General features: G+C 49.6%; 6 protein-coding genes across 6 annotated transcripts; 3 read left to right on the plus strand and 3 right to left on the minus strand.

Annotated features, from left to right (window-relative positions):
* Positions 1-2484: 2484 nt before the first annotated feature.
* On the plus strand, positions 2485-3141 carry BDV37DRAFT_288004 (uncharacterized protein; the record flags this gene model as incomplete). The annotated part of the gene is made up of 1 exon (XM_032088205.1): positions 2485-3141. One exon carries the CDS (start codon positions 2485-2487, stop codon positions 3139-3141), a length of 657 nt encoding a protein of 218 aa, XP_031936329.1.
* Positions 3142-3684: 543 nt separating this feature from the next.
* On the plus strand, positions 3685-8534 carry BDV37DRAFT_261894 (Hydantoinase/oxoprolinase-domain-containing protein). Its single transcript, XM_032083366.1, has 2 exons — positions 3685-3827; positions 3889-8534. Exon 2 carries the CDS (start codon positions 4291-4293, stop codon positions 8371-8373), a length of 4083 nt encoding a protein of 1360 aa, XP_031936330.1. The 5' UTR covers positions 3685-3827; positions 3889-4290; the 3' UTR covers positions 8374-8534.
* A 1837-nt stretch (positions 8535-10371) lies between these two features.
* Positions 10372-12332, plus strand: BDV37DRAFT_261896 (uncharacterized protein). Its single transcript, XM_032083367.1, has one exon. The coding sequence runs from the start codon at positions 10506-10508 to the stop codon at positions 12279-12281; it is 1776 nt and encodes a 591-aa protein (XP_031936331.1). The 5' UTR covers positions 10372-10505; the 3' UTR covers positions 12282-12332.
* Positions 12333-12547: 215 nt separating this feature from the next.
* On the minus strand, positions 12548-13534 carry BDV37DRAFT_290547 (TPR domain protein; the record flags this gene model as incomplete). Its single annotated transcript, XM_032088740.1, has 1 exon — positions 12548-13534. The coding sequence occupies one exon, from the start codon at positions 13532-13534 to the stop codon at positions 12548-12550; it is 987 nt and encodes a 328-aa protein (XP_031936332.1).
* A 1640-nt stretch (positions 13535-15174) lies between these two features.
* Positions 15175-15616, minus strand: BDV37DRAFT_14992 (uncharacterized protein). Its single transcript, XM_032078956.1, has 2 exons — positions 15323-15616; positions 15175-15265 (listed from the first exon to the last, which is right to left on the minus strand). Exons 1-2 carry the CDS (start codon positions 15512-15514, stop codon positions 15224-15226), a joined length of 234 nt encoding a protein of 77 aa, XP_031936333.1. The 5' UTR covers positions 15515-15616; the 3' UTR covers positions 15175-15223.
* Positions 15617-17073: 1457 nt separating this feature from the next.
* Positions 17074-18004, minus strand: BDV37DRAFT_290552 (cell wall mannoprotein 1 family protein). Its single transcript, XM_032088741.1, has one exon. It carries the CDS (start codon positions 17736-17738, stop codon positions 17178-17180), a length of 561 nt encoding a protein of 186 aa, XP_031936334.1. The 5' UTR covers positions 17739-18004; the 3' UTR covers positions 17074-17177.
* Positions 18005-18292: the final 288 nt, after the last annotated feature.

The following is an 18292-nucleotide window of genomic DNA, read 5'->3' on the forward strand; positions in this document are numbered from 1 at the left end:
TGGTCTCATCTCGCCTAACGAGCTAATTGGGTTATTTTGACGGGAATCCTGCGCCTGGGAAGGTTTGTTGGGATGAGCCGTGTCGGGACTTTTGGTCTTGGGAGTTTTTCCCTCGGTTATGGTGGCGGAGTGGCGGTGCCCTTGACCATTGTGCAGCAATGGCGGTGCAGATTATGTCAGATTTTATCGGCTTTATCCGCTTCGACCAATGCATAAAATTACCAAAAATATGACCACTGCCTCAGTGGCTTTTGCCTTTCGGTGGAATTCCGCTGGTTCTCCAACAACCTGCTCTACAAGGATTCGCCGAGCCTAGAAAGCTAGAACATTCGGAAAGCCAATGACGTGCGTGTCTTGTTTGACATGAACCGTAGAACTGCTTCTTGGAACTGCCACTCCGCGCGGCCGCATTGTGGGTGGCCTCAGTGGTTCAGTTACACAGCAGAGCATCGGATAGATTGGGTTTCAACGTGATCCAAGAACTCTCGCCGCAACAACCGCATCAGAACAAACTTTAGGCTCCAGTTTGCTACTCCCATGGGTTGCATTTCTGTATTTAGTGCCCTACAGCATGTAGGTTTGTCTCCAGGATCGCGGCTTAGGCATCCGGATGTTGTGGAATGTGTATTTGTAGAGCAATCCTCGGTGCCCATGTCTGTGTTGCTCTCAGGGCGGATATGCAACCATGCGCTGCGATATACCCGGTCGGTACAACTTTAAGCTGCTAGTCTCTGTAGGTCCACGCAAGGTGGCTACCGTATTACCTGATGCCAAGTCACCAGCGTGTTGCTTGTCCTATGCATCCAACAATCTTGGCAGAGCAATCCAACGACGCTGTGAGACATTAGTATGACACTCCCATCGCTCGTGTTTCTCTCGGGACAACATAACTGGCTCATGTGATCTTGACCGTGTCGCTCGAAGATAGCACCTGAGACAACTGTCTGGAATACACCGTACAAAAATATCGCATATCCGCAGTGATCGCTCTACATAGATCCGTTGGACCAATAACCGCTCAACGCTGTTGCATGAGGGTATGGGATTCAGGGAGACGGGAGAGCTGCAACTCTAGCTGTTTGAGGAATGGGGCAGTGGGCCAGGGACGTACACGACCTTGGGTGGTAACGGTCTAACCTGACTGGTGCGATGGTTTGCGGTCAGTGTAGCTGATGTTTTATGTCCCTGTGTATCCATTACCTTTTAGCGATATTGGGGCTAGACCATCCCGTGATCCGATCTTACCCTACGTCCTGAAGAATTTGGAAGCTGATACATATCTGTGCGACAAGCCAACAATGAGTTTTCCAGGGGAAATGTATCTGGATGGTTGTCAAAGGCCTCGTAGCGACTGGATTTATCTGTTTTGTACAGCTCAAATCGTCCTGGACATAGCTTTCTTGCCTCCTGGAGAGGTTAAAGATTGAGAAATAGAATCACGAGCTCACACTGTGACATACTCTTAACTCCGACCCTGTACTCATAAGTACCTTTTGTATCGATCTTATGGTTTATTTATAGCCTTCTGCTTCCGGAGATAATCCGGCTGTCTGACAAATTGCGTATCCTTTCAGGACACCTCGCTTCTTTGATGCCTTGCAATCTCGTGATCCTTTACACGGAGTTCTGGGGGAAACTACGCAGTTCAACATGTCAGTTTCGGTCAGTCCGATACTGAAGATGCATAACCTCGAGCCACAATATGGCAGTGTGGACGACTACCTCAAGGATAAACGTATGCTAACCAGGGTTGAGATACGATTGCTTTGACGGTGCAGGCAAACAAACAGTCGACCATAAAGGTGGCTACCTCCTTATCCCACCCTGTCTGAAGAAGAGTCTGATCTTATTATTGTCAATAAATGAAAGCCCATCGCCGACGCGCACCTCACACAGATGACCTTTGAGAGCTACAACCTGGACCGTTTGAATGAGTGCCAATACCAAGGTAGTCAACCCCTAGCAGAGCAAGAAAGGCACCCTTTTCACGTGCAAAGTTTTCCACTGAATGAATTCGACATTTCATGACACCTATCGACTGTTCTAGATGCCGAAAATAGCAAAGCTGCCTCCTGTACTTGTGGTGAAAACGTTCGACCTGACATACACCGGTAAAGATGACGCGCGGCTCTCAGGACTTGATCTTTGAGAGGTACCCATACATAATGAACAGAGTGCTCCGATCTCAAACTGCGATGTCCTTGGCCAGGAGGAACCCTCTTCTGTTGAATGGCGAATTGGTATCAGGTCTGTCACTGCACAAAGGATATCGATTATCAGACAGAACTGTACATCGACAGGGCCGTCTCATCATGCAATGAGCTATACCAGGAGTGTTTGGAGTCCGCCTCCTGATGACCATACTCAAAGGTCTTTCTCAGAATGCATCAAATATCAATGAAAACTTCGGTGCTGAGGATGATGACAAGGACGGAGGCGCACGTAACTGCGCTTGCCAGATACCGCCAGGAAGGTCTATATACCATGGGTAAGTTGCTCTCTGAGCTCTACAACACCCGATCATCATCTAAACTCACCCTTCACTTCTCAACATTCCACGTCCTTGCAATCATGGCAGAGCCATCTAGTCCTAAGGCACCAGACGGATACAAATTCCTGGAAATTATTATTCCAGTTTTTACAGAAACTAACAAGGGCCTCGAGTACCTCACCAGGATACAAGAACATCTCAGGACGTGGAAAGCCCGTATTCAGCGAACTTCTCCTGACAATCCTGGTAGCTATGATTTTATCTTTATGGCTTGTGAGGTCGAAGGGGCTCAAGTGGACGAAGACGAGCGTGCGAAGGGCAAATACGAGTCCCTCAAACAGATAGAGGAGATGCGCGAGAAAGGAAAACCGCAGTTCATGTTTGCGAATCTTAGGATATGTGTCAAGAAAGACGTTCGGTCTGACTGGGACAAAGAGACACCACTTTATACGTCATCATATCCTCATCACGGAGATAACGAACATACGCAACGCGGAGAGCTTTGGTATAATCAACACTTTGTGGATTGTTATAACGCTGTGATGTCTATGGTAGTTGGAATGATTGCGGATGAGGAGCATCAGGTGAAGGGTACAGATTCTGAAAAACGCCGTCCCCCTCCTACGAAGAACTATTTTTTTGATGAATGAAAACAAGTCACAATGAAGGTGACTAGAACTATGTCCATAGTATGTGATAGTCTGGTACTATCGGAGTTTGGGTCAATGAGTTGTTGGGTTGATTGCTTCTTCGGGCTCTACATGAGAACCACGAAATTCGAGTTGAATGTCTCTTTAATTTTCTAGACAAAACAGAAAAGAGCCAAAAAAATTGAAAATGACAGAGCCTATTTTTCAAAAATAGGCAAACTGATAAATTACGTGCACTGTAAGGTCTGTAGATCTTTATGTTGTTTATGTTAGAGCGATGACGTAGTGGATTTATACCTGGGTTCAGCTTTGCCCTATATTCACAGCAGACAGAAAACAAATTCGAATACCGCGCACCACTGTACTTGGCCAGTCCAAGAGAAGCACTATTACTTTATGAATACTGAGATGGAAGGCCTGAAAAGTCGATGGATTTTTGGATTTCCGAAAGTGGGTGACACGATGGATTGCGCTTATTCTCTCTCGCCCCACCTTAGATACAACCCTGGCGCTGGATATGACAGGCTGTATCCTTTCGTATAGAATATTCAGGTACGTTAGAATTACCAAGGTGCCCATATGGTAATGCCGCATAACGATTTCACTCAAGAAAAATGCCTAAGCTCAGCTTGTGGGTCAGCTCCTCTTTGAAAGGCCGATTGATCGTGCAGTTGAGGTCAGGATAAGTTAAGATTGTCGCGTCCCCGCCGTGAGTGGGTTTGGCTGACACCGGCTTTACTCAACCAGGATTGACCATGTCAGAACTTGGTGTCCCTACCAAGCAAGAGCGGGTCCAGAGTAGCATCATCCTGTGAAGGAGGGTAGTATGCAACAGCAGTATTGGAGGGCAGCTTTGAACTAACTTCTTAGCATTCACACTATAACTCAGAAATTATAAGGCGCCCTGAGACATGAATACGCCAGGGACCTCAGCCATGAGGAATTTTTTCCCTCAACATAAACCCAGGAGTATCTTATCATATTTTGCCCGTGCGAGGCCTCCGTTGTGCTATAATTAACGATTTGCCTCGTGGGCTTATGTTCTGCGTCCGAACGAACCCTGACGTATCCGCTGAAATACGGTTACCTTGCAGGGTCGCTGAGACATTTTATTCCGTTTGTGTAGAGACGTTACTTTGAGCTTTCACAATGTCCTCTGCCACGGAGCATGGCGAATATCGACTAGGAGCGGACGTAGGAGGCACATTTACTGATATATGCGCATTTACGCCCGACGGACAGATCGCAAGAGCCAAGGTACCAACGACGGTTGAGGACCAAAGCATCGGGATCAAGAATGGCATCCAGAAAGTTCGACAGCAACTCAAAGACCGCTACTCCTGGGACGGGAAATTCCAATTCATCCACCATGGCACAACCACCGCCACAAACGCTGTTCTAGAAGGCAAAGGCGCACGGACCGGCCTGATCGTCACTGCAGGTCATAAAGATATCTTGGCTGTTCGTCGCTCCCAAATTCCCGGAGGTCTCGGTGCCTGGTTACATTACACTCCGCCGGAGCCGATCGTGCCCCTCGAGCGTGTGATTCAATGTCAAGAGCGCATGTCTGTGAATGGCGAATCAGTTCTTGCCGTGAATAAGGCCGCGCTGCGTGCGGAGTTGAGGACATGGAGGGAAGACCGACCAGAGGCTGTGGCGATTTCGCTACTCAACTCTCATGGTAACAATGCGCATGAATTATTGGTAGCGGACATCGTCCGTGAAGAGCTCGGTTCTGATATTACGATTATCTGCTCTGGCGATGTCCTTCGGGAGGTCGGGGAGTATGAGCGGACGGTGACAACTTGTACCAATGCTCTCGTCAAGCCGGTTGTACAAAGCTACCTCGGCAACCTGCGGGATCTGCTGGCAGAGGATGGGGACACGATCCGTATCCTTAAGTCGGATGGTGGTCTGACCAGTCTGGACTTGGCCGGCGAGCTTCCTGTCAATATCCTGATGTCTGGCCCAGCAGGAGGTGTTCAGGGTGTCGCAGACGTTGTAACTCGCAATACGCCGTACAAAAATCTTATCACGTTCGATATGGGTGGAACGTCAACGGACTGCGCTTTGATATATCAGGGAAAGCCTCGCCTCCGTCGGGAGACAGTGGTGGGAGACTTGACTGTTCGCTCGCCTGCTGTAGATATTCGGACGGTCGGGGCTGGAGGAGGTTCTATGGCCAAGTATATGAACATCACGGAAACGATGAGAGTCGGGCCAGAGAGTGCAGGTGCAAGTCCAGGACCGGCCTGTTATCGCAAAGGAGGAGTCGAAGCCACTGTTACAGACGCGAATTTAGTCTTGGGATACCTGCCGGAGAAGCTGCTGGGAGGTGAATTCACGCTCGATGCTGAGGCTGCAGTCGCCGCTGTTGAGACCATTGCTTCTCAAATGAAGCTCACCGTCACCCAGACGGCTGAAGATATTATAAACCTCGTTAACGAAACCATGTACGGGGCATTGCGCTTGGTGTCTGTTGAGCAGGGTTATGACCCCAAGGACTTTGCCCTCGTTGCATTTGGTGGTGCCGGGCCACTGCATGCCAACGCAGTAGGAAAGCTTCTTGGAGCGTGGCCAGTCATCGTCCCTCCGTCGCCGGGCACCCTATGTGCGCTTGGGGATGCTACCACCCGGCTGAGCCATTCCCAGTCATCGTCATACATCCGTTTGCTCTCCGTGACACTGCCCTGGGAGGTGAAGGCCCGGTTTGATGAGCTAGAAACAGCATGTAGGGCAACTATGGAAAGCTCTAACGGGGGCCACTCTATGGAGCTTAACATCAGCTACCACGTCGACCTCAGGTATAAGGGCCAGGCTTTGAACTTGACCGTGGACTTACAGCGCGACGACCTATCCCTTGATGATGAGCCTTGGAAAGAACTATTACAGGAAAAGTTCGACCAGCTGCATGAGCAGCAATTCAAGTACTGTCTTCCAAATTTTGAACTGGAACTTATGCGGCTTGAGGTGGTCGCTGTTGACGCCTCCCCAAGCATTGAACTTCCTCGGTCTAACAGCGCTACAAGTAATACGCCACCGGCTGACGCCATGATGGCCAAGAAAGACATCGTTATTGAGGGCAAGACTCTGCAGGCTACACTCTGGGATCGTGAAAAGATTAGCTACCAGGGCGTACGTGTCCAGGGCCCTTGCATCATCACCGAAATGGACAGCAATACTCTGATCCTGCCCGGGTGCTACGGAGAGATAGATGCTATAGGCAACATTCTGATACGCCCAGATGGAGAATTCCAGCAAGAGCGGCTAAAGGATCAAACGGTCGAGGAGGCCGAGGAAACAGTTCGATCTACTCCGTTGATCCCAACGCTTGTGGCATCTGCCTTGGCCTCCATCCGAAGTGAGATGGACACACTAATGCTCCGTTGTAGCATGTCACCAGCAATCCGTGAGCAACAGGATGAGTTCAACGTAATAACCACGGCAGATGGCAAGATGCTTGTCGGCCAGTTCGGCAGCTTTATCACCCAATTCCTCCAGGCTTGGAAAGGACCCATACATGAAGGCGATGTTTTCATCACTAATGACACTTACATGATTGAAGGAGCAGTGACGCACTTGAACGATGTTATTGTTCTTTTGCCCATATTCTTCGAGGGTAGCTTGATTGGATGGGCGTCGCAGTTCGGGCATCTGACTGATGTAGGGGGTATGGTCCCAGGCAGCATGTCTATCAACGCCACATCCATCTTCGACGACGGAGTCCAGATACCCATCGTCAAACTCTACGCCAAGGGGGTTATGAACACCGACCTGGTTGACCTACTCTGTCGTAACTCACGTCAACCAGACTGGTACCGGTCAGACCTGATGGCAATCATTGCCGCCTGTCGTACTGCCGCCAGTCGGGTTTGTGAGCTAGCTATGCGATTTGGATCTCAAATCTACCTGGCTGCATGCTCAGAGCTACTTCTTCGTAATCGCACAGGAATGGCTAAAATCATTGAAACGGACTTTGATGATAAGCCATGCACGTTTACCGACTTCGTGGACGATGACGGCCATGGGGTTGGCCCCTGGGCTCTTACCTGCACGATGAAGAAGATCGAAGGGAATCGGCTGCTGTTCGACTGGAGCGGAACATCGCCTCAGAGTGAGCACAGCATAAACTTCTACTTGTCAGAGACCATGTTCAAGATGTTCATCGGGTACTACATGATTGCGGCAGCAGCACCTGGTACCGTGATTAACGATGGCTTCCATGACCTCATTGACATCTATATCCCCGAGGGCACCGTGTTGAAGCCCGTTAGACCAGCAGCTATTTCTTGCCGAACACACCTTCTGGGCAGGACCATGGATGTGATGCAGGCACTCATCGGAAAGAAGAATCAACTTTACGCGGCGGCGGCTGGCTTCAGTGACTCACCGCATTTCTTCTACTCTGGATACAAGCCTGACGGGGAGTGGTATCAGCTATATCAAATTGGGTTCGGTGGGGTGCCAGCTCGGAATGCAGGCGATGGGCTTGACTGTCATTGTCTCTTCCCGGCTATCAAGTCGATCCCTACAGAAAGTATTGAACTAAACTACCCATTGCGCATTGAAGCGAACGAGAGTGTCCCAGATAGCGGAGGCCCCGGCTACTACCGTGGTGGCAACGCGCAACGCACACTCTATCGGTTCCTGTGTCGCGGAGAGTTCAGTCTGCACGATGACCGCTGGTTTACAAAGCCATGGGGAATTCGAGGTGGTAAACCGGGCTCCCGCTCGCGGAAGGTCTTGTACCGATTCTCGAAGTCTCGAGAAAATCCGCCCGTTGAGATACTTCCATCAAAATGCGACCATGTTCGCGTGGATCCCGATGATCTGCTTGAATGGGTGACGTGGGGTGGTGGCGGACTGGGAGATCCACTGACTCGACCTGCAGAGAAAGTCGTGTTAGAGATTCGCCGGAGACTGGTGACTATCGACGGAGCCCGGAATAACTATGGAGTCGTGGTCAACCCTCAGGACTTTACTGTATGTGAAGAGGAAACTGAGGCTTTGAGGAAGAATATGAAGGATGCTCGGGATGCGCTAGGACCTGTCCCAGAATACGACCGAGGCGGCTCCATGCAGGAACTGAGGGAATCGTGCCTGAGAGAGACAGGACTCCCTGCCCCAAGCCCACAGTGGGAGTTGGATCCATACGGGCCCCACGTTGGACTCCCTTATGTTAGGGATTGGTTTACACGGATGAAGGAGGTGAAAGGATGGGAGTTGAACTGATCGAGCTGTGGGCCTCTACTCAAATATTTGATATACCAAGGTGCCGCGATGTTTGTTGAAGGCACAAGCCTTCTCATGTTCCATCAAAATGTGAAGGTTCACTTGTAGAAGCCAAATAGACAAAGGCAAATATGGCAGGAATAAATAGCCGCTTCGTGTCCGTTCTCATACTCTACTCCCCATGGCGAATCCCATCTTCCCCTCCCAAGGCTGATCCGAAATTCCCGAGAAAGATTTTAATATCCGCTTGGCCAGCGAGAGTGCCTTCAAGTACATTGTGCTACTTCCAAATGTCGGTGCTTCATGTTTTGCCCTCCAGCTTGCAATCGCATGGACAGGCTCAGGGTGACGGCTCTCAATATTCTTCGCAACCCTGTAGGACGAAAATCGTATTGTAGGATTTGTCTATGGCTAGACAAGCTTTACTAACAAGAACTTGTTAAACGTGTACCATAGTTTCCTAGTGCCCCATGCCCACGCGTGTTGCTGATGACTAGGGATGGTAGACTACCAACCGCACTGACCTGACACGGGTTCAGGAAACACCTTTTTCTCCAAACAGCAAGCCACTTACGAAGTCCTCGTTGGAAATGCTTATTGGCAAACCAGAGAGAACGTTCGGGTGATCTTGGACCGAATTATGCGGGGGGAATGCTTGGCAGGAGAGAGTGATGCTTAGTTCCCCTTGCAAGCACTGCCCGCCGGGCATCCTGAAGCTGTCACTAGACCGCAGGGAAATAATGCAATTTCACGACGGAAAATTAAACCACATAACGGCCACCAATGATGTTACTTTACACGTCGTGGTATGAACTCTTGTTCGCTCGCTTCCTTCGAGCGTATCTCGCTATTTCTTTTGACCTGAAACTAGTCCGAGCTTGCTGGTTATTGTCCATGTCATGTTTTAACTTGTTAATGCATGGTTGCAACGCTCCTCTCATTGCGCTACCGAGATGCAAAATTGTACTAGGTTCTTGGCCTCTTTCTAGCTCCGCATTGGAGCTCCATGCCGGGTATATAAGATGATGAATTCTACCCGGTGCTTCAGATAACCGACTACGAGTCGAACCCTTCTCGGTGTTGGTGGTGTACTCTCGATATCGTTTCAACTTTCCACAATGCGACGGCCATCTCTCTGGCTCGCTCTCGGAGCGCTAGCCAGTGAAGCACTCTCACGACCCTCGGAAAGTAGGTCAGCCGATACCGTCAAGGTTCACTGGGTCGGCGATGCTCCGGAGTACCATGCTGGGACAACGTTTGGCCTCCCGTGGCCCCAGGGCAAGTACCGATCCAACGACACGCAATTTAGTCTTTCCGGGCAATCGAATGAGCAAATTCCGCTTCAATCGTGGGTAACGGGCTACTGGCGTGATGGCTCAATCAAGTGGACTGGGCACGCTATTCCTCCGCTTGACACCATTGACAGCGAATATCGCGTCAGCGCCTCGGCATCTCCGCGACACCCGGCTTCGAACCATTCCAGCGCATCATCGGGAGTGAAGGTGACCAATAAACCCGACGGGATCACGGTTGATACGGGTAAATTGACGGTTTCTTTCCCGAAACAAGGAAATGTCATTGTGGGCTCTATCACGACATCCAGTGGCAAGGTAGTTGGCGAAAATGGAAAGCTCGTGCTCCACACCCAGTCCGGAGTAGCGGAGGATGTTTCAGCACGGGCTAACGCCTCTATCAACTATTTCAACTTCCAAAGCAATATCGAGAACGTGACTGTCAGCAAGGACAACACCGTTCGTACTTTGGTCACAGTGAAGGGAAAACACCAAACATCTGGTAGTGGCGGTCACGATGACTGGCTCCCATTCTCTTTACGCTTTTATTTCTATACCAATTCGGACTCTATAAGAGTGGTTCACAGTATTGTCTTCGATGGAAAGCCAGAAGAAGACTTTATCACTGGCCTCGGAATCCAATTTGAGGTTCCCCTGGAAGGCGAGGAGCTGTATAACCGCCACATCCGACTACCCGGTGTGGATGGCGGTTATCTGAATGAGGCCGTTCAAGGAATCACTGGCTTGCGTCGTGACCCCGGTGAGGAAGTCCGTTCGGCGCAATATGAAGGAAAAGTAACCCCCAACATCAGCACGTGGGATGAAAGAGTCTCGTCTCGCATGCAGTGGATTCCGGTCTGGAACGATTACAAGCTGAGCCAGTTGTCACCGGATGGGTTCACCCTCAAGAAGAGAACCAAGCCTGGCCAGGCCTGGATCAACATCCCGGGCGGCACGCGATCTTCCGGACTTGCTTATCTTGGTGGTGCCACGCAAGGTGGACTTGCGATTGGCCTGCGTGATTTCTGGAAGAGGTATCCTGCAGGCTTGGATATCACGAATGCTGGTGCTAACAAGGGTCAGATCACTTTGTGGCTCTATAGCCCCGAAGCAGCACCATTAGATCTGAGACCATTCCATGATGGACTGGGACAGGATACCTATGAAAAGCAAACCGATGCGCTCGAAATCACTTACGAAGACTATGAGCCCGGATTCAACACACCTTATGGGATTGCCCGAACCAGTGAAATATTCCTGCACGCATTTGACGCCACTCCAGAGAGCGACAACTTGGCGCTTTTAGGCCACTATATCAATGAGCCTCCAGTTCTAGTACCGAAGCCTGAGTATATCAAGGAAACCAAGGCAGCTGGGTCCTACTGGGCACTGCCAGACACATCAAATGACAAGGCTTCGACGATCGAAAACCACTTAGATTTCCTTGCGAAGTTCTACCAGGGCCAGATTGAGGACCGTCGTTGGTATGGCTTCTTAGACTATGGTGATATCATGCACACCTACGATGAAGACAGGCATACTTGGCGCTATGACGTTGGCGGATATGCCTGGGACAACTCAGAGCTATCCCCTGACTTGTTCTTCTGGCAGTACTTCCTGCGGACTGGTCGAGCAGATATTTACCGTTTTGCGGAGGCATTGACTCGCCATACTGGTGAGGTAGATGTGTATCACATCGGCGACTGGAAAGGTCTCGGCACTAGACATGGCGTTCAGCACTTCGCCGATAGCGCCAAGCAAGTGCGTATCGCCCAGCCTCAGTACAGGAAGTACTTTTATTACTTGTCTGGTGGCGATGAGCGAGTGGGTGAGCTGTTGGAAGAAGCAATCGACGCCGACAAGACGTACGGAATATTGGACCCGCAGAGGAAGGTTAGGACGGATGGTTGGACACCAGAGCCAGGCAAGCCTGTCGCCTTCTCTCTCGGGACAGATTGGGCTGGTCTCGCTGCTGGCTGGCTGATCGAATGGGAGCGACGCGGGCCTCGCTGGCAAGAGGCCAAGAAAAAGCTGACGGGCACGGCGAAAGGAATCGCCAGTTTCAAGAACGGCTTCGTCACGGGAGAGGGCCTGTACGCCATCAGCAACGGCACACTACTCCCACCCCCGACCGATCCGAACAATGAGGGTGTTGTGTCCATTTCCCACTTGAACGCTGTGTTCGGTATGCCGGAGGTTGTTTCGGAGTTGCTCGAGTATTGGGGCGATGAGGCACCGGAAGGTCTGGAGAGTGCCTGGCTTGATTACTGCTACTACTATGGCGCAACGAAGGCGGAGCAGCAGGCGCGCTATGGCGAATCGTTCAGCGGTATCAGTCTGATCCAGGGCCACTCGCGTTTGACGGCGTACTATGCGAAGCACAGCAACAATGTGACTGTGGCTGAGCGAGTTTGGAAGGAGTTCTACAACAATACGGATGGTTTTACTGCTGATGAGCCCTGGGTTTCAGAGCGTGTCAATGGAAGCGCTGTGCTCATTCCAGTGGATGAAGCTACATGGATATCGACAAACGCTGTCGCCCAGTATGGGTTGGCTGCTATCCAGGACCTGGCACTCGTTGGAGACGCCGTGACACAATCCCCTTATGGCGCTTAGTAGATTGAGATATTGCCTCATATAGAAGTACCTTTTATTCTCTCATGTGCCCAAGCTGTAATCTATTTGTTTGCAATCCACGCGTTATGTGCTCTACGTATCCTCTACATTGTGATAACCCCAAGGAAGCTGCTAGAATAGTTATCCGCCACGGTTGAATATATTGTGCTCTGATAACAATGTAAAATTCTGGTTTTTGTATTCAAATAGGGCTGCCAATATCCCCTATTCGATCTATCTTGCAGTCAAAGAAGACAATCCAATATTCAGACTCCAAATACGCTAGCCTGAGTTAACCCCAGTTTCTCCATAACATAGTTATAGTTACCCTCCGCAGCTCGGGTTTTCGGATGATCTGGCCCCAGAGACTTTCGATTAATATCATAAGCTTCCTTCAGCAGGGGGTAAGCGTCGTCTAGTCTGTCCGCTCTGACATACGCCACAGCGAGATTGTTCATGCTGCCCACCGTCTCCGGACTTTCTTCACCAAGGGCCCTGCGGGATGACTCCAGAGCCCGCTCCAGCAAGGTTAATGCCTTCTGCTGTCCATCGGCCGTCCCGAATTTCTGGTACGTTGATGCTAGGTTCATCGAACAGCGAATCGTGGTCTCATTTGCTTCCCCCAGACTGTTTGTTGCAAGCTCGAGCGCTTCCTCCTGGTACCTCGCAGCTTTCTGCACCTGACCCAGCTCTCGACAGTCAACACCAAGCAGATCCATAGCCATGATTGTTTCAAAGTGGTCTCGACCCAGTGTCTTCATGCGAAGCTCCAGTGTCTTCTCATGCAACCTGGCGGCGTCGTCAAAACGCCCCTGCTGGTGATAGCTATTCGCCAAGTTATTCATGCTCGTCTGCGTCGCTCGGGAATTCTCCCCTTCCACTTTCATAAATATGTCCAACGCTTGCTCCTCAAGATCAAACGCCTCATCGAACCTAGCAAGGCCCTTAAGATCCAGCGCAATATTATTTAATGCTTTAGCCGTCTCAGCATGGTCCTGTCCACAGACCCTCACACGAGCAGCATGCACTTCGCGATCTATCGTCTCGGCCTCCTGACACCCACCGTGCCTTCGGAGGTGGTAGGCAAGAATCGCCTTTGTGTCTAGCGTGTCCTCATGGTCGGGCCCCAGCTGCTGCGCTGATAGCTGGATGGCCTGGTCCAGTTTCTCTCGCGCTTCGGCCCATCTGTTCTCTTCTACTAGTTCGTCGCATTCCGCTAATAGGCTCTGCAGTATCGACCTGGTATTCTCCATTTCACTTGGGGGAGACATGGTGTCTGACACTTTACTTGGTTTTGATCTTCTGCACCAACAAGTCATTATGCGACCTTGAGATGGGAATTGGAAGTGATGGTCTCGTTGGACAGAGACCAGGGAGCGCTACCTTGGGTAACAAGAATGAGAATGCAATTGCGTTAGTACGAAGCTAAACTGTCCGACTTGCTATGCTGATATTTTTCCAGGCAGTACAGAGATGCTTTCTGGCAAAGTCGATATATGCTGCGATTGTGCGAATTTAGCAAAGACTAAAAGAAAGAGGACAGAAAAGAGAGAAAAAGACAGAAAGAGGAACGGATAACACTTAAAGAAGCGTGTCTTAAGTAGCAAGAAACAGGGACCACATGAATGCATCGAGACTTTCCGCAACGGCGATCACCTCGTACAGATCAGTGCGCCACCAATAGAACACGTCGATCTGAATCTCCCATTATGGGAGTTCCGCGGATGTTAGGAGAGGAATTACGTGGAATACGAGCCCTAGTACCCGTTCCCTGGACCCATCACACGAACATCAAATGACAAGATAAAGTTGCAGATCTTCTTTCTGCATTGGACTTTTGTTCACAAGGCAAGAAGAATTCCATAACAGAAGCTCAAGCTGGCTATTGCAGTTGGCAGAGCAACGCTTCATTCAGTGATCCAACTACCTTTGTGTTGTATAATTAAGCTATTTATTCCGTGGTTGCTGAGTGTCTCAGTCGAACCCGGAATCAGCAATTAGGTTTGTATTTCGAGTGATCCAGACCCTAACTAAGTTTTGATTGTATTCTAAAATAACATATGTAGTACGACTCCACTCTGTTATATGTTACAGCTACATTCGAAAAAGCTAATACTTGTGTTGAATAAAACCAGGGACACATAGGGAATCCGATCAACAATCACTGGGGGCAAAGCTGTTGAAAAATAGAAAGCTGGTACAGAATCAAATTAACGGAGGATTTTCAAGTGGTTAACGGACATGGCTTCAAAACCTTTCATCGTCTTGGGTATTCTCAGCTTAGTTACTCTTGATTGTCAAGGTCGGCAGGCAAACCTCAGGAACATAGATCAGCCCTCTATCGCCAATTTATCTACATGTGAAAGAAATTATACATCATTATTACGTTCAAGAAGAGGACAAGAAAACACGATATAGTAGACTAAGTTTTGCAGTGCCTTGAGGCTAGAAAAGGTGGTGCGATCGAACAACAGTCGTTTGTGAGATGGTGGCTGTGGAGTTAATCACTAGAGAATGGAGAATCTCAACTAGTGAGAGAACTGGGCTACTATTTAGGATAATGGCCTTACTGTACTTCATATTTAACACCTAGACTACTATTGGCCTGGATCCAAAGCAAACCACCCCGATTATGCAGCTTCGTCGTCAAGACTGACTGTTAAACTATGATACCTATTCTTGGACTCACCTGCTCCTCGACCGAAGCTTGATTGTACAGTAAATAGACTGCTTCACTGGGAGATTACTCCAGCTAGCTCGATGTAAGCACTGCCGTAGAGAACAAGTTATATGATATATCGAACCCTCATCATTCTTCTAAGTAAGGACAGCAGGAAGTAACATCGTTCTAAACAACAAATCATCCCAAACATAACAACCTCCGTCTCGCATCACGGTGTACCCAACCCTCCTCCCCTCAAGTCGCTCCACCCTCCATCGCATCAGACCTTAACACAGCTGTCTCCGTTCTTTCCACAGATAACCTAGACCCACGTCAGCAATGTACAACTCAGGTCCTTTATACCACTCTAGACACTTACATCATAGCCCTCCTGCTCGCAGTGGTACTTGGTGCAGTCTCCCCACATGCAATCGAGTGGGCAATTGGCAGCACCCAAGGCAACATAGTTGCTGCACATGGGGCTACCGCAGACACGGGTCTCCAGGCGTTCTGGGAGCGCAGTGGCCGTGGCGGTCACGGCGGCAAGGAGGACGGTGTAGATGAACTTCATCTTGAGGGAAGAATTGGTAGTATATAGATATGTTCAAAGAAGGTTGGGTGGTTGGCTGGTTGGGAGCTGTGCTTTGCTGATGTTGCTATAGATGAGATGAATGTCGTGCTCAGGGGAGAAGACCTCCCTTATATAGATTTGGGGAGACGTGAATGTCTCATAACAGATGTATATTATTAGTACAGCTTGAACAGACTTACAGAGAGGATGTTGATCGACTGTCGTATTTGATCAAATGGTGTGCCTGATAGACAGTATAGCCCCGACCTGTTGTATGTACATACAATGCCCAGCTCGCGGCATGACGATCATATCTGAGAAAAGGTGATATTTAGCGCTGTGTGAGAAATCTAATGCATCCTATACGTATGTGCAGTAAAGTGAGCACACCGTGCTGTCTTGGCAAGTAGCATGATTGCCAGATGCTATAGTATGTAACAATAGGATCAACCGCTTGCATGCCTTTCAATTTGGCCACAAAATCGTGAGCGCTCAGCGATAACTAGGACAATAGACAACCTCCAGCTTAGGAACAGGTATAGCTCCTGGTGCATATTCGCGTTTCCGTACCCAATGGCAGTGATCCGATTAGTTCGGAATAGATCAATTGCACTACGCGCGTCGCGGCTCTCAGCCATGGCGATCACTTCGTGTGGATTGCGCTTGACAATTAGGCGCCCGATCAAAGCCAAGGACAGGAACTCTCATGTCATCGATATGATGCCAAGACTCCACTCCGCCATTTTGCATCAGGCAAACTGGTTGCAGATCAATTTGGTTTGAGCTATGGTTGGTTCGGTCGGAAGAAGTCAATGCCCAATCGTTGCCGGCCAAAGTGGCCATGCACCTGCATAGCCATTGTCGGATAATCGTGGAAAAAGCCCTTAGGCCATGACTCGCTCGAGGCTCGTCTCAGGATGCAGGGACAGTTGTGCGAGTCATTTGCATGAAGAGAAACGTATCGGGTTGTCTCTTCCTGGAACGGTAATGATATTCGAAAACAGTTGGCAGCGACGGACTTGGCATGAGGCTGTGAGGGAGGACTCGGAGGAGAAGCCAATCATCCTACAAAGAATAATTTCTCCAGGCAAGAGGATGACGAAGACAGCCGGCAGTTGCTCAATGCCGTGTATATACAACTTGACCTGAATGATAGAAGGGCTGACAGTGCCCTCGTCGCAACACGTAACCGTTTCTGATCCCTGACCTTCTACCAATATCCAATGGCCTTAGGCTAGGCTGTTGGAAACTGCTGGATAACCAAATTCATATTGTCGATGTGTAAGGTGGGTTTGGTAAACATCCAAGGATAGGCTTTACGTCCTAGAAGAGGTCCTCTCGTTCTTGTGTATGGTTCTGTACGTTCCTTGCCACGAGAACAATTAAATTAGTTCATGATCCGAATTATCAAACGGTGATAACCACGTTAGTTCCCCTGTCTCCTTGAATCATGTTCTGTTAACGGAATATGTTACTCAGCTGACCAGATATAACAATTCACTGGTAAGTTTGCTAGAGCCCGAATTGGGACAACAGAGTCTTATTGTCTGAAATGAATGCTTACACTGAGCCTAATTCCACGATTAACTAGTTTCCAGATCATAGGTTCTCACAGAATATGCCAGAAAGAAAACATCCCTGCCATGCTCCTCCTCCCTAACACCTAATTATAAGCAGCAAGCGCCTTCTCAAAAGCAGCAGCGATCTGATCATTCAGTATTGGCGCAACCGAAGCATACGGCTCCGCCAACTTGGCAACAACAGCCTTGCCCAACTCCGCCGACAAGTCCTTCTCCTGCTGCAAGTTCCACTTCACTAAGAATGAGACAGACCCGATGCCGAGGAATCCGGTGTCGAACTGGGGTTTCTTGGAGACAATGTTGTCGAGGGTCGAAGAGATCTTCGGTTGCAGATCGATAAAGGCAGCGGCCACCTTGTTGGACTCATCGCCGGTGAAGTTCTGGGAATCCTCGGTGGTCGAGATGGCATCTTTGAGGGCGTGGCTGAGTTGCACGGACTGGAACTCGATCTTCAGGGCTGTTCCGGTTCCGAGCACTCCGCCTTTGTAACCAGTCACAGTGGTATTCAGGGTCGTCATTTTGTCTGCGATCTCTGCCACTGCATCTACCACGCCTGCGGCATCGCGTTTGAAAAGTTCGGTGGGTGCCGATGTTGCCGTGGTCAGGAGCCCGGCGGCCAAGACAAGGAGACGGTGGAAGTGCATATTGACCAGTAATAGGATCGGTTTAGGTTAAAGTGGGAAGCGACAATGAGGCTAAGGTGAGAAAGGAGACCAGGAGAAGATACGCCAAGGTATGGTTCAACACAAGCTTCGAATCCTGATTCACTGGGGAAGACACAGGACCCCCGTGGAGAACTGTCACATTATATGCTCAAACAACTCAAATCCCGGGGGTTCTGCGAGCCTTTAGCCTGAAAGACCCACGTTCCTGTTTAATCTTAATCTCTCATCGAGGCTTGCTGGCTAGATCCTGGGGAGTTCCGGATGTAGTAATTGATGGTACCCCAATTAATTGTACCCCGCAAAATACATGATTAGCGCGGAATCGCGGCCAGGGTTCACCACGAATCAACGGAGTCCTTGTCGTATAAAAGCACATGTCACCACCGGCATCCCGAGGCATTCAGAGATTAATATGGGTGACCAGTTCAAGAAGCCGCATGTGTTGGGCTTCATCACTGATGTAACAGTAAGACATGCAGGACTCTCCAGCCAACCTGAGATTGAGTTCCAAACTCAATTTGAGGGCTAACAGG

Source organism: Aspergillus pseudonomiae (assembly GCF_009193645.1).
Source record: "Aspergillus pseudonomiae strain CBS 119388 unplaced genomic scaffold BDV37scaffold_106, whole genome shotgun sequence".
NCBI classification, from domain to species: domain Eukaryota; kingdom Fungi; phylum Ascomycota; class Eurotiomycetes; order Eurotiales; family Aspergillaceae; genus Aspergillus; species Aspergillus pseudonomiae.

Excerpts from the sequence above, each read along its gene's own strand:
- BDV37DRAFT_261894 (XM_032083366.1), top strand. The coding sequence starts at position 4,291 with ATGTCCTCTGCCACGGAGCATGGCGAATATCGACTAGGAGCGGACGTA.
- BDV37DRAFT_261896 (XM_032083367.1), top strand. The coding sequence starts at position 10,506 with ATGCAGTGGATTCCGGTCTGGAACGATTACAAGCTGAGCCAGTTGTCA.
- BDV37DRAFT_14992 (XM_032078956.1), bottom strand. The coding sequence starts at position 15,514 with ATGAAGTTCATCTACACCGTCCTCCTTGCCGCCGTGACCGCCACGGCC. Across the intron at positions 15,266-15,322 it reads GCGAGCAGGAGGGCTATGAT|GTTATCTGTGGAAAGAACGG; the intron begins GTAAGTGTCTAG and ends ACGTGGGTCTAG.
- BDV37DRAFT_290552 (XM_032088741.1), bottom strand. The coding sequence starts at position 17,738 with ATGCACTTCCACCGTCTCCTTGTCTTGGCCGCCGGGCTCCTGACCACG.